Source organism: Schistocerca piceifrons, chromosome 2, assembly GCF_021461385.2.
Source record: "Schistocerca piceifrons isolate TAMUIC-IGC-003096 chromosome 2, iqSchPice1.1, whole genome shotgun sequence".
Lineage (NCBI taxonomy): Eukaryota > Metazoa > Arthropoda > Insecta > Orthoptera > Acrididae > Schistocerca > Schistocerca piceifrons.
Genome location: NC_060139.1, coordinates 33511487 through 33525617, shown reverse-complemented (window position 1 = coordinate 33525617; position 14131 = coordinate 33511487). Strand labels below are relative to the sequence as shown.

Below are 14131 nucleotides of genomic sequence, written 5' to 3'. Positions count from 1 at the left end.
CACAACAGTAATGCTGTATCACAGGAGTACATGGCACCTCTGTGTCCTTCACAGTGATAAGTCAACAAAAGATACTGTTCATGCCTGTCATATACCCTGCCAAGCCTTGTAGCAACACCAATAATGAACAAGACTAATGCACTCTGACGGCCTCTCTACCTGTCGAAGAAAACTGCAAGTCGAATTACGTATCTGCCGATGGTGCATATGTGTACAAAGTTATACTGGCATCCTTTTGGCAGGCAGTTTATTATATTTTTACATTACCAATCTGAACCTCTTTTTACGTTTGTAGAATTTGCAAAACGCAAGAGTTTCAGTTTCTTGAATTTTTCCCCTCAGTCTGAGAGAAAAACAAAAATCTCACAGCATAAGCAGACAATAATGCACCTTTGCTGTTATGGTAACATATATTGAGAGTGTTCTGTGGGGCTAAGATGATACTCTATCTGTATGGCTCCTGTATGAATTCCAGAAGAGTTTGAGATTTCTCCCATGAATTTCAGTTTTGAAGTGGTTCCTGATAAGATTTCTTGGATGATGGCTGTGTTCTTTCTATCAGCTCTTAAGCCTACTGGGCTCTTAAACAGCATTTGTCTGTCAGCAGAACCGTAAGCTTTTTTGAAATCCACAAATGTGACTGTTGTTCCGGCATCATCTGATGTGTGCCTGATCCTTGCCAACCTGTGGGTCCACTTTTGGCTCAAGTTGGTCCAGCAAAACTTCAGAAATAATTTTATAAGTTACTGGAAGAAGTGAGATTTCTCTGTAATTGTTCAGAAGATTTCTCTGTAATTGTTCAGATCTGTTTCATATCCTTTCTTGTGAAGTGGGTGTGTCAAGGTGCTCTTTCACTCTTTTGGAATTACCTCTGTTTGTCAGGCTCCTGATTTTGTTCTAAAATTTTTTGGTGTTTTTGTTGTGGTCCAGTTTCCATAATCTGCAATGGTTGGATCTTCATCAGGTGCTTTATTGTTTTTCAGTGATTTGATTATTTTCACTATTTCTTCGTGTGAGAATGGATGGTATTTGGCATTTGGTGCTGATTTTGAAAATCACAGTTGTTCAGATAACTCTGAATTCAGGAGTGTACTGAAATATTTTCCTAGAATTCCACAATTATTTATTTTATTATTTTCCAAGAATCCATCAGGCTATTGGAAGCTTAGGCTTATAGGTTGGTAGCCAGCTAAATTTTCTCTGAAGTTCTTCTGATAGTTGCGGGTGGTGGTCTCAGTAAAGTCTTTTTTGATTACATTCAACGTCTTATTATCATAGTTGCATTTTTCTTGTTGAATAATTTTAGAGATGGTTTTCCATACCTCTACAAATTCTTGTCACTTTTCTGTTGTTTTATGTACATTGAAGTTTTCCATGCTTTAATCCTGTATTCAACAGCTTGATCACCTGTTATATTCCACTACCTATATTTCCTCCTCCTTGGGGGTTTTATTGTTTGAATCATTTTCTACATGAGTTAAGACCAGTTTGTGAAATCTATCCCACAGATTTTTTCAGTGAGTTTCTTTTGTTGAGTGCTAGATATTTGTCATCAGTCTTAAACTCTAGGTTACTCTTTTCTGTTTTGTGTTGGACTGAGATTTTACTTCAATTTAGAGTAAATGGTGGTCTGACTAGAAGAAGCCTCTCCTGTTGTTTTTTATTAAATAGATATAAACAGTCTAACTGCTGCATTTATGGCATTTGATTTTGTTTTTCATTTTTGGATTATAAAATCTATGATGGTAATTCTTGTTTTTGTCTTCTCTGAGAGAGCATCTTCAGTGTTCATGCGGGTTGGGCTAAACTACAAAGAGGGCGAGTCAGTCAATTGCACCTCTACCTTAATCCTAAGTCCTTCTGGTAATTCAGAGTAAGTAATTAACAACTTTAACTGGTAATTCAGAGTAAGTAATTAACAACTTTAACTAAGCTAAGGTAATCTCCACGAAAAAAAATTACAAACCCAAGCACAGCATTTAGAAATTACAAACAGTACAAAAGTCCTTTATACGCGTACAAACCCATACCAATTAATATTGCTGCCACCCAATAAAAAACGATGTAAACCTTCACCTGATTTTGTCATTTAATAAACTAAATCTACAAAATCCATTCCAAAAATATACAACTTATGTTCTAACAATGGAAAATCCAGGATGGAATAATGACAGTATTATGAAAAGGATAGATTGCTACTCACCATATAGAGGAGATGTTGAGTCGCAGACAAAAAGATTGCTAGATGTGAGCTTTTGACCAAAAGGCCTTCTTCTAAAGTAGACTAAAAACGCCCCCCCCCCCCCCCCCATATATATATATATATATATATATATATATATATATATATATATATATATATATTAAAAAAAACAAAGATGAGGTGACTTACCGAACAAAAGTGCTGGCAGGTCGATAGACACACAAACAAACACAAACACACACACAAAATTCAAGCTTTCGCAACAAACTGTTGCCTCATCAGGAAAGAGGGAAGGAGAGGGGAAGACGAAAGGAAGTGGGTTTTAAGGGAGAGGGTAAGGAGTCATTCCAATCCCGGGAGCGGAAAGACTTACCTTAGGGGGAAAAAAGGACAGGTATACACTCGCACACACGCACATATCCATCCACACATACAGACACAAGCAGACATAAGTCTTTCCGCTCCCGGGATTGGAATGACTCCTTACCCTCTCCCTTAAAACCCACTTCCTTTCGTCTTCCCCTCTCCTTCCCTCTTTCCTGATGAGGCAACAGTTTGTTGCGAAAGCTTGAATTTTGTGTGTGTGTTTGTGTTTGTTTGTGTGTCTATCGACCTGCCAGCACTTTTGTTCGGTAAGTCACCTCATCTTTGTTTTTATATATAATTTTTCCCACGTGGAATGTTTCCTTCCATTATATATATATATATATATATATATATATATATATATATATAAAAAGAAAGATGATGAAACTTACCAAACAAAAGCGCTGGCAGGTCGATAGACACACAAACAAACACAAACATACACACAAAATTCTGGCTTTCGCAACCAATGGTTGCCTCGTCAGGAAAGAGGGAAGGAGAAGGAAAGACAAAAGGATATGGGTTTTAAGGGAGAGGGTAAGGAGTCATTCCAATCCCGGGAGCGGAAAGACTTACCTTAGGGGGAAAAAAGGACAGGTATACACTCGCACACACACACATATCCATCCACACATACACAGACACAAGCAAAATGTCTGCTTGTGTCTGTGTATGTGTGGATGGATATGTGTGTGTGTGCGAGTGTATACCTGTCCTTTTTTCCCCCTAAGGTAAGTCTTTCCGCTCCCGGGATTGGAATGACTCCTTACCCTCTCCCTTAAAACCCATATCCTTTTGTCTTTCCTTCTCCTTCCCTCTTTCCTGACGAGGCAACCATTGGTTGCGAAAGCCAGAATTTTGTGTGTATGTTTGTGTTTGTTTGTGTGTCTATCGACCTGCCAGCGCTTTTGTTTGGTAAGTTTCATCATCTTTCTTTTTAGATATATTTTTCCCACGTGGAATGTTTCCCTCTATTATATATATATATATATATATATATATATATATATATATGGGCGCACACACACTGGCGCACACACACACATACCCATGCACACATATACAGACACAAGCAGACATATTTAAAGAATATGTTGGTCTTTAAATATGTCTGCTTGTGTCTGGATATGTGTGTGTGTGCGAGTGTATACCCGTCCTTTTTTCCCCCTAAGGTAAGTCTTTCCGCTCTCGGGATTGGAATGACTCCTTACCCTCTCCCTTAAAACCCACATCCTTTCGTCTTTCCTTCTCCTTCCCTCTTTCCTGATGAGGCAACAGTTTGTTGCGAAAGCTTGAATTTTGTGTGTGTGCTTGTGTTTGTTTGTGTGTCTATCGACCTGCCAGCGCTTTCGTTCGGTAAGTCACATTATCTTTGTTTTTAGATATATGTATATATATCTCCATGCAAGCATAACTTGCACACACATGGCATCAGTGGCCAGAGACCGTGGTAATGTGTGAATGTGTGTGTTGTGTACTTTATAATTTATTTATTTATTTTCTGTCCATACAACAAAAAGTTTTCGGACATTGTCAGGAAAATTTAGCTTACATTACACATATACTGTAAAATATTTACATTCTTTCATAACATCTTATGGATCAGACACGTGTCTGTACACATTATTTTACAAAAGGGCACTACAAGTAGATTCCTCTATAGTGTAACACAAATCAGCTTATATTTATAATAGTACAGTACACATAATACAGTGTATAATTACATTCTTTCATACCACTGATATATTGGAGACATTGTCTATATACACTGTTCTCCATGATGGCACTACAACTCCTCTATAGAATAACAACACTTCTCTATTAATAATTGCTTCATTCTACTCTTTAGCATATTTGGAATTGCTTTCTTGAGTTCACAGGGTAGTGCATTGTAGAAAATTGCTCCCATTCTATGTGGGCTGTGGTCCATTGCCTTTTTATTGGTCACAATTCTATGAAAATTTTCCTTTCCCTATGTATTATAGTTGTGTGCATTACTGTGTGTCATATTAAATTCAGGATTTTGTTTCACAAACATGAGTGTCTGCAGTATATACATGGAGTACACCATAATAATTTTATATCTTCTAATGATGTTTCTACAAGGCTTTCTCTTCTTTACCTTGGCTACCATTCTTACTGCCTTTTTTTGTAATCTAAAATTACTGTTTTGTCTTTATTTACAAGAAGCTTGTTTGCTGTAAGGTATGTGGACAGAGTATTGAAACTGATCTCAGTACTGTTAGCCACAGACTGCATATCACTGCCACAGCTGATGAAGGATATGTCATTGGCATAGCTTACAACCATGCAACTTTGGGGTTCAAATAAGTTATTTACATATACAAGGAACAGAAAAGGCCCTAGTATGCTTCCTTGTTGCACGCCACATTGAAGTGTCCTGGAGGTTGATTTGGTTGTTAGGAGCTGCACTGTTTCCTGTCTTTCAAATAGGAGGTAAGTAGTTTCAGGGCTAGTCCTCTCAACCCGTACTCTTCTAGCTTACACAGGAGAATGGTATGATTCACGGTGTCAAAGGCTTTACTCATATCTAGGAAAGTGCCTATTACCTTGTCACTTTTGTCCAGCTTATTTAATATTTCATGTATACAAGATACTACTGCTGTTGTAGTAGATCTCCCTTTTCTAAATCCATGTTGTAGGTTGTTTAACAGATTGTGTTTGGTGAAATATGATTCAACTTGATTTGGTATTACTCTCTCTAACAATTTGCCTAGTTCTGAGGTTAATGATATTGGCCTGTAGTCTTTAGTGTCAGTTTTTAATCCCTTTTTATGCACTGGTATAATTTCAGTAATTTTCAAAAGGTCAGGGAAAACACCATTACTGATGGAAGTATTTATCAAATGAGTCAGGGGTTTCACTAATTCATCCCTGCATTTCTTTAGCAGTTTAGGTGAAATGTCATCCCAGCCACAAGACATTTTTGGTCGAAGTGCTGATATGATTGCGAGGACGTCCCTCTCTGTAAAGCCGTGTACATAAAAGGACTGGCTAGATTTTCCAAGATTAAAATATTGTGTCTTGACATGAACTTCACTTGTACCAACTGTACTGAACTTTAGTATAAATTTCTCACACACTTCTTTTGGATCATTTATTTCTTCACCAGTTTCTTTCAATGTTATGTTGCTGTGTTCACAGGAATTCTGTTTCCCACTTTCTTTATGCATTATTTTCCAGGCAGTTTTACTGATACAGCTAGAGTTCCTTATTTCAGAGGTATATTTCTGTGCTTTTAGGTTAGTCAAGGACTCTCTGTATGTTTTCTGAGCAGTTTATATTTTGTTGAGAAATATTGTAGTTTAGTATCTCTAAAAAGTATATAGCAATCTTTCATTTTCTCCCTCAGTTCAATAATTTCAGAAGGGAGATTCTCGGCTTTATGGTTTACAGCTTTATTTACTTTTTTAACTAAAAGACAGGTTTCATTAAAAGAAGGAATTTTGACCGAAAGCTGGCATGTTTAACAGTCTTTTTGTTGTGCTTATTTGTGACTCAACATCTCCTCTACATGGTGAGTAGCAATCTGTCCTTTTCATAATATTGTCAATAACTTACATTCTATACAATCTTCATTTATAGTTTTTCTTGGATCTATATTTATTAATTTAGATAACACAACATAAAGTGCATAAGAAACTTTGCAAAATAAAAAGTACATGAATGTAACGATGTGCTCAATTCTCTGGTGCCATCACAGAACACCAAATTATAATAAGTGCAGGACCCATGATATGGTAATGGATAATGACTGCTGCACTCCTAATGGCGTGGTAGTGAACTTTGAATATGGAATATGTGGCATGAAAATCTGTGTTTTCAATTTGAAATACGTGATTTAGGTAACAATATTTTTCATGTATGCCTTGTGAGTGAGCCATAGAGTCCAGTAGTAAAATGTGTGTCTGGGCAAAAGAGTTTTGTGGCTTTGCAAAATAATATATTTGAGAAATCTTGACAAAATACTAAGATTAACTTCTCATAGCTGGGGTTGACAGTCATGTAAAAGTTTGTAAATAACTTCGTTGTTACCTTTTGACCATAAAATTATTATTTGTAAAATCTATAATTGCAGTTTCAATCATGTGGTTCGTATCAAGTGGAAATAAATGTGCCTTAGCACATATCAAAAATTAAAAATATCTGACATGATGTAAAACCTAGTTTCATTGCATTATGTTTGTGATTACATTTTCTTGTGTCCACTGTAATCTTTGAATTGCATTGTGAATATGTTGCTCATGTGGATGTATGCAGAAATAAAGCATAATACGAGCAACATATTCAGAATGCAATTCAAAGATTACAGTTGGGTAGAATAAACAATTCTGTTTTGTTTTTGTTTTGTGTAAAACAGAGATTGGTTTTGTCACATAGTATTCTGTGGGCATTTGTTCCTGCCTACTAATCCATGTGTGAACCGCCAGATTTAAATGCCTCTGTGTCCTCCACCCTTTTGCATTTAGGGTGGAGATTTTAATGTGTTGCAGAGTGGCTGGCTTCTCCTTTTAAATGTTTAATCCTGAAAGCTAAATATTATTCAATTTTTTTGTAGTTGTTGTTACCATTAAAATAATTTCTTTTCTTTTAATACTGTAATAATAACATTTGAGCAGATTCGTAACTGTGTTTCTGTAGCTTACAATAACATTGGTTGTTTATTTTTTCAAAAGGCATTCGTATTTACAGGTTGAACGGGCAAGGCGGGCAATAAGAGTGTTCTTCTTGGTCAGAGATCTGTCATTGACCCTTAGAGGGGAGCCTGAAACTCAGTTGCCTCTCACAAACCCACAGTCGTGTGTTCAAGTTGATGTTGTTCTAGATCTAAGTAAGTGCTGGTTAATGAAACTTGTTAAGTTTTTTAGCCAAGGTGTAATATTTTATTTTAATATATTATTTTGCTAACAACTTCTATGTTCAAATAAATGATAAATCTGTTGTCCCTGTGTACTTTAGTGGCTTCCTTCCACCTCTGCTACTTCTCTCATCCTTCTCTCCCCTCCTCACTGTTTCCTGCCCTCTTCCTCCACTCCCCATGTACAGTCATCACCAACCCTCTTTTCTTTTATCCCTTAATTACTCTACACAGAAGTAAAGATTACATAAAGATAATGTTGATTACACAAGGGGACTCTTCACTGCTGTGTAATTGTGAATGTGGACTGCTCTTAATGCCTGTAGAATGTATGTATGATACAGCAACCAAAGTAAGAAGAGAGAGAATTATGTAATACAGAAATTGGTGTGTTTTCAAAGCATTATATGGCCTTTACACACTTATATATGCTGACAGGAACAAAGTGATACTGAAGCAGTGGCAGCTATATGTTCTTATTATTTCCTTTTGCCTTTCAATAAAATACCGAAAAAGGGAAATATCAATGATACACCAATTATAAACGCGATCTCATATTGGACAAGGAAGTGGAGGAAAATGCCTTGTACTTTAAAGAGCCATCACAGCATTTGACTTAATCAATATTCACTTAGAGGTGTTCTTGGACACTTTATGTGGAATTCAGAAAAATAATTTTATGTCTCATGAGTACAGAACATAAGGGGTTACAAACACACACTTTAATGGTATCATATCCTTTTCTTGCCTCAGATCACTGCATGTGCAACGGTAGCAGTAGTTGTTCAAATATATTAATAACCATGTCAGAGGCTATAGGCTATACAGATAGACAATATCCCCCCCCCCCCCCCCCCCCCAAAGTCCTGGTGAGGTTAATGTTTTATTTTTTCCCGTAGCCACTGTGAATCAGTCATTGATCTGAATGTCTCTTACTAGGCAATATAACCCAGGTTTTGAATAACCCAACCATATCAGTTGCTAGGATAGACTCATTTCTGGCTGTGTTCTGAGATGTGGAATACTGTGTTCTAATCATCCCATTCCTCAAAATAAAAGACATGAAAAGGGGTGATTGATAATCTATTGACCTCCAAACCTGAGCAACTTTCTGTTCTGCCTGCCAGCCAGCCTGCCTTCCTGCCTGCCTGCCTGTCTGTCTGTTTGTTTGTTGAGCTCTTTTGCACACCAGGTGTTATTCTCTTGTGCACATTCCAGGTAGAATGTACTCACCCATAATTTCTTACTACAGTTTAGTCCCTTTCCCCAAAGTCTTGCTCTTTATATTCTACTCCTCTCGACTGTCACACACAGGTAATATTACTGTGTGGAGAGGGAGTGTATTGACTCTTAATTGAGACACACAGCGTAACATATTTTTATGAAGAAAGCTTTTTCTTATGTTTCTGGAAGTTTTCTGTAAGTTTATTAAATGTTAAGACTGGATTTTAGTTCCACTGTGTGAATTGTGTATGGATCACATTTTGTGGTCAGCTAAACTAATTGGCAATTTCTGACTGCTTGTATGCTGCACAAAATCTTTTCTATATGTCGTGTAGAAATTTGAATAAATTTGTTAGTCTGGGTAGTCGCTGTTGAGATCCATAACTGTTTAACAGCAAGTCCATTTAATATTCTTAGCTATTTTTCACGTCTTTTATCAATGGCTTGTGAATGTTTGCCACTTCTATATGGATTTGAGCTCCATAAAATGATTTCATTTTAATTGACAGTGTGTATTTATTTAAAGGAGGTTACATTTTACACACAATTAATGGTGTTATTCATTTAAATTTTGAAATAAAGAGTATTTTTTGTTCTTCGAGATGAAATTTACACAATTAATCTCTTGGATATTTGTGTCACAACAACATATATTATCTATTTGTTCAGTTATGTGTATCTTATATAAAGAATTTCTCTTGTTATTTCTGTGGCAGGTATTATGACAGTGGCAAACAGTGTCTAATTGCTATCCCCTCACAGATATTGTTACCGAGCTAGATGGCGTGGTGATCGAGACACTGGACTTGGGTTCAAGAGGAATGGGACTCATATCCCCCCCTCCCCCGATGTGGATTTTCTTTGGCTTTCATAAATCAGTGATGGCAAATGCTGGATGGATACATCTGATTTCCTTAATCATCTCTTTGCTTTTCACAGTGTTGTTTCTCTTCTATCCATCCTTTTTTACCTATTTCATGTATTAGCATGGCGGGAAATGGTTATGAGGTCCTGGTTAAAAATTGTTTGTATCATCATTTTCTTTTCCTTTTTCATTCTCCCTGTGGCAAATGTATTATGTGCCCATGTGCACTGAAGCTATTTGAGATTCACTTGAAGCATTTGTTTGGTTCCAGACAAAAGCAGGCCAGCTAAAGGATGGAGTATTCCTTTATTCTCATTGTTAATGATCCCCAGGTCATGTCTTCCAGGCTATATTACTTCCTCTTAGTTTCTGTGCTGATTAAAGTATCTGTGAAGTTTTAAAACTTTAACTGTTAGTTCTGAATTAGAGTACTGCCCTTACTAATCGACGAGTTTTACTTCGATATGTGAGGTTGACTTACATTGTATTCCTGTAGGCAATGTGTCAGTGTTGTGAAAAGGGAAGTTGCTACCTACCATACAGCGGAGATGCTGAGTTGCAGATAGGCACAGCAAAAAGACTCTCACAAATATAGCTTTTGGCCAGTAAGGCTTTCCTCAAAATTAGACGACAAGCACACGCATACACACTCATTCAAACACAACTTGCACACACATGAATGCAGTCTCGGACATCTGTGGCCTAAGATGCCTGAGACTGCAGGCATGTGTGTGTGTGAGTTGCATTTGTGTGAGTGTGTATGTGTCTGTTGTCGTCTAATTTCGACAAAGGCCTTACTGGCTGAAAGCTATATTTGTCGCAGTCTTTTTGTTGTGCCTATCTGCGACTCAGCATCTCCGCTGTATGGTAGGTAGCAACTTCCCTTTTTACAATATTGTTCCATTCTGGCCTGGGTTTTCCATTGTAGGCAATGTGGATTACTTATTTATGTGCTTTGGGTTAGTTAATGCCCTGCAAACAGGAAAAGAGGTATGCTAATGGGCAGAAAATGTTAGAATGCCAAGTGTCTTGTTTTCATTCCTAAACCAGGGTGATTCATATGGGTAGGTGTTGGGAATCATGTTTAGATTAGATTAGATTTACTTTCATTCCAATTGATCCGTAGTGAGGAGGTCCTCCTGGATGTGGAACATGTCAGAAAAACAACAATACATGACAAATATTTACAACTAAAACAAATAAGCTAATGTACCATTCCACAGGTCCCTAGTGGAATGATCGTCATTTTTAATGAACACTAAGAGTCATTTTACAAATACTAATGCACTGAATTTAAAATAAAAAACGTTTTTTATTTATTTATAAGGTAATAAACATGTAATACAACTACTGTAATACTTATTTACAATGAACACATTACTGCACTGAAATGGTGCAGAAGTTAGATTATACTTACACACACACACACACACACACACACACACACAAATTTTCAGTGAACACATTACTGCACTGAAATTGTGCAGAAGTTATGTTGTACTTATATACAAATCAGTTGGTTTTACTAAGAAATTCATCAATGGAGTAGAAGGAGTTGGCCACCAATAAATCCTTTAGGCTTCTCTTAAACTGAATTTCATTGGTTGTTAAGCTTTTTATGGCTACTGGCAAGTTATTGAAAATGTGTGTTCCTGAATAATGCACACCTTTTTGTACAAGACTAAGTGACTTTAAATTCTTGTGAAGATTATTCGTATTTCTAGTATTGATTCCATGAATTGAGCTGTTGGTTTGAAAAAGTGATATATTTTTAATGACAAATTTCATTAAGGAATAAATATACTGGGAAGCTGTAGTTAGTATCCCTAGTTCCCTAAACAGGCTTCTGCAGGATGTTCTTGAGTTCACACCACATATAATTCTTACTGCACGTTTTTGTGCCCGGAAAACTTTAGCTTGGCTTGATGAATTACCCCAAAAAATAATCCCATATGACATTATGGAATGAAAGTAAGCATAGTATGCCAGCTTTTTCATTTTTATATCCCCTACGTCTGACAAAATTCGCATTGCAAACAGAGATTTGTTAAGACGCTTCAGCAGTTCTGTGGTGTGCTCCTCCCAATTGAATTTATTATCAAGCTGTAATCCCAAGAATTTAACACTGTCCACTTCTTCTATCTTCTTGTCATCATATGTTAGACATATACTCTTGGGACACCCCTTACAAGTTCTGAACTGCATGTAGTGTGTTTTTTCAAAGTTTAGTGACAAAGAATTGGCTAGGAACCAGTGATTAATGTCCACAAATATTTTATTGGCTGATCTTTCTAAGACTACACTTGATTTGCTATTTATTGCAATGTTTGTATCATCGGCAAACAAAACAAACTTGGCATCTGGTAATGTTACTGATGAAAGGTCATTGATATACACAAGAAAAAGTAAGGGCCCCAAAATGGAACCTTGTGGGACCCCACATGTAATTAGTTCCCAGTTGGATGATGCCTGATAGACATGTATCAAGCTCTTTCCTAATAACACCCTTTGTTTCCTGCCAGAGATATAAGATTTGAACCATTTTGCAGCATTTCCTGTTACACTATAATATTCTAGTTTACTTAAAAGGATATTGTGATTTACACAGTCAAATGCCTTTGATAGATCACAAAATATACCAGTTGCCTGCAATTTTTTGTCTAATGAATTAAGCACATTTTCACTGTAAGTGAAGATAGCCTTCTCAATATCAGAACCTTTTAGAAATCCAAACTGTGACTTTGACAGTATGTTATTTGAGATAAGATGGTTATAAAGACGACGGTACATTACTTTTTCGAAAATTTTTGAGAATGCTGGTAACAGTGAAATTGGACGGAAATTTGATGCTATTTCTTTATCTCCCTTCTTAAACAGTGGCTTAACTTCAGCATATTTCAGCCATTCAGGAAATATTCCACTGATAAACGACTGGTTACACAGATAGCTTAATATGTTACTTAGCTCAGAATCACATTCTTTAATTAACTTTGTTGATATTTCATCATACCCACTAGATGTTTTTGATTTTAAAGATTTTATGATGGACATTATTTCTGTTGGGGTAGTGAGGGTCAAATTCATATTATGGAAATTACTTGAAATGTCTGGTCTAAGGTAATCCATAGCAGCATCTACCGAACCTGACAACCCCATCTTTTCAGTAACAGTTATAAAATGTTTGTTAAAAAGTTCTGCAACACTATACACATCTGTCACCAATGTATCATTTACTCTTAATGCTATTTGTTCCTCTTCATGTCTGGTCCTACCGGTCTCCTCCTTCACTATATCCCATATTGTCTTTATTTTGTTATCTGATATGACTATCTTTTCCTTGTAATATATTTGCTTTGACATCCATATTACAGTCTTTAATATTTTGCAGTATTTCTTATAATGTGCTATAGCATCAACATTGGAAATGTTTCGGATTGACAGATACAGTTTTCTTTTTGTTTTACAAGATACCCTTATTCCTCGAGTAATCCATGGCTTCTTTGTAGATTTTCCTCTAACCTTGGTAAGTAAATCAAGAGATCTTGTAACTTGAGAAAATGAAGTAATAAAACTGAAAAAGCATACGTTAATAAAAAATTGTGGTATTGTTGGGATTGTGATGTCTCTACCGGAGACCAAATGAATAGAAGGACAAGGAAGTTTAGTCGAAACAAGTTACAGGGCTTCAGTGTTTCCAGTCTGTATTAACATCTTTAACTTTTGTAGTCCTGTCTACCTCAGATGCATATAATATTACAGTATATTGATAATTTTTACTTTTTGGACACTGTGACTACAACTGAATGAAACACAATTTTTGTGCCATACACGTTTCGCTTTTATTCTGTGCAAGGCATCTTTAGTGGCAGGTTGCATGGACGATTTTGTACATATTACACTTCTGTCCCATTTTTGGTGCCATTCCTCTTCTTATAAATGCAGTTTTTTCCCACATTTCACAGCATTGTGTTTCATTCATTTGTAGTCATATGGTCCAAAAAGTAAAAATTATCAATATACCGTAAAACCAGTCTGTATTATCTGTATTTTCATATGATCATCTGACAGCATGCTTCCAGTTACTATTTTAGGATTTAGTTTATTGTTTAAATTGTTACTATATTGTTTCCATGTTTCATATGGCTTTCTCTTTGTGCAGATAACAGCGACCTGATTGCATGCACTGTGGTTAACAAAGAAGGACACAAAATTCGACGATTTCTTGTTATTGATGTAATGCAGTTTATTCTTGTTGAACCTGACACAAGACGCCTTGGATGGGGTGTTACAAAATTTGTTGGTTTCCTTCAGGTAAGATAATATTAATTGTGAGTAGTAAGTTCTGTGCAAGAGAAAAAGATGAGAGATCACAAAATTATGAGCAACAAATATGCAATGTGGTAGAGGAGCAACAAAGAATATTATAAGAAAACAATATAACAAATCTTTATATAAGAAATGAGTACAGTAAAACAAGAAAAACAGTAAGAATGTTCCATGTTAACTGTGGACTAAGTGAAGACAATCACTCATTGTATAAGGAAGATATTCAGCAAAGGATACTCATATGTTTAAAAAGGTACACATGGTAGCT

The 14131-nt window shown here is 36.2% G+C and overlaps 1 protein-coding gene across 4 annotated transcripts in view; it reads left to right on the top strand.

Annotated features, from left to right (window-relative positions):
* LOC124776391 (protein CLEC16A homolog) overlaps positions 1 to 14131 on the top strand; it is a 256003-nt gene that overhangs the window by 135987 nt on the left and 105885 nt on the right. For all 4 annotated transcript variants that reach the window (XR_007015616.1, XM_047251363.1, XM_047251362.1 and 1 more), the window contains exons 14-15: positions 7283 to 7421; positions 13697 to 13848. Coding sequence is in view for 3 of the 4 variants with exons in the window: in XM_047251363.1 (XP_047107319.1) it covers positions 7283 to 7421; positions 13697 to 13848 (291 nt within the window). In the remaining variant the exon portion in view is untranslated. The remainder of the gene's footprint in view (positions 1 to 7282; positions 7422 to 13696; positions 13849 to 14131) is intronic.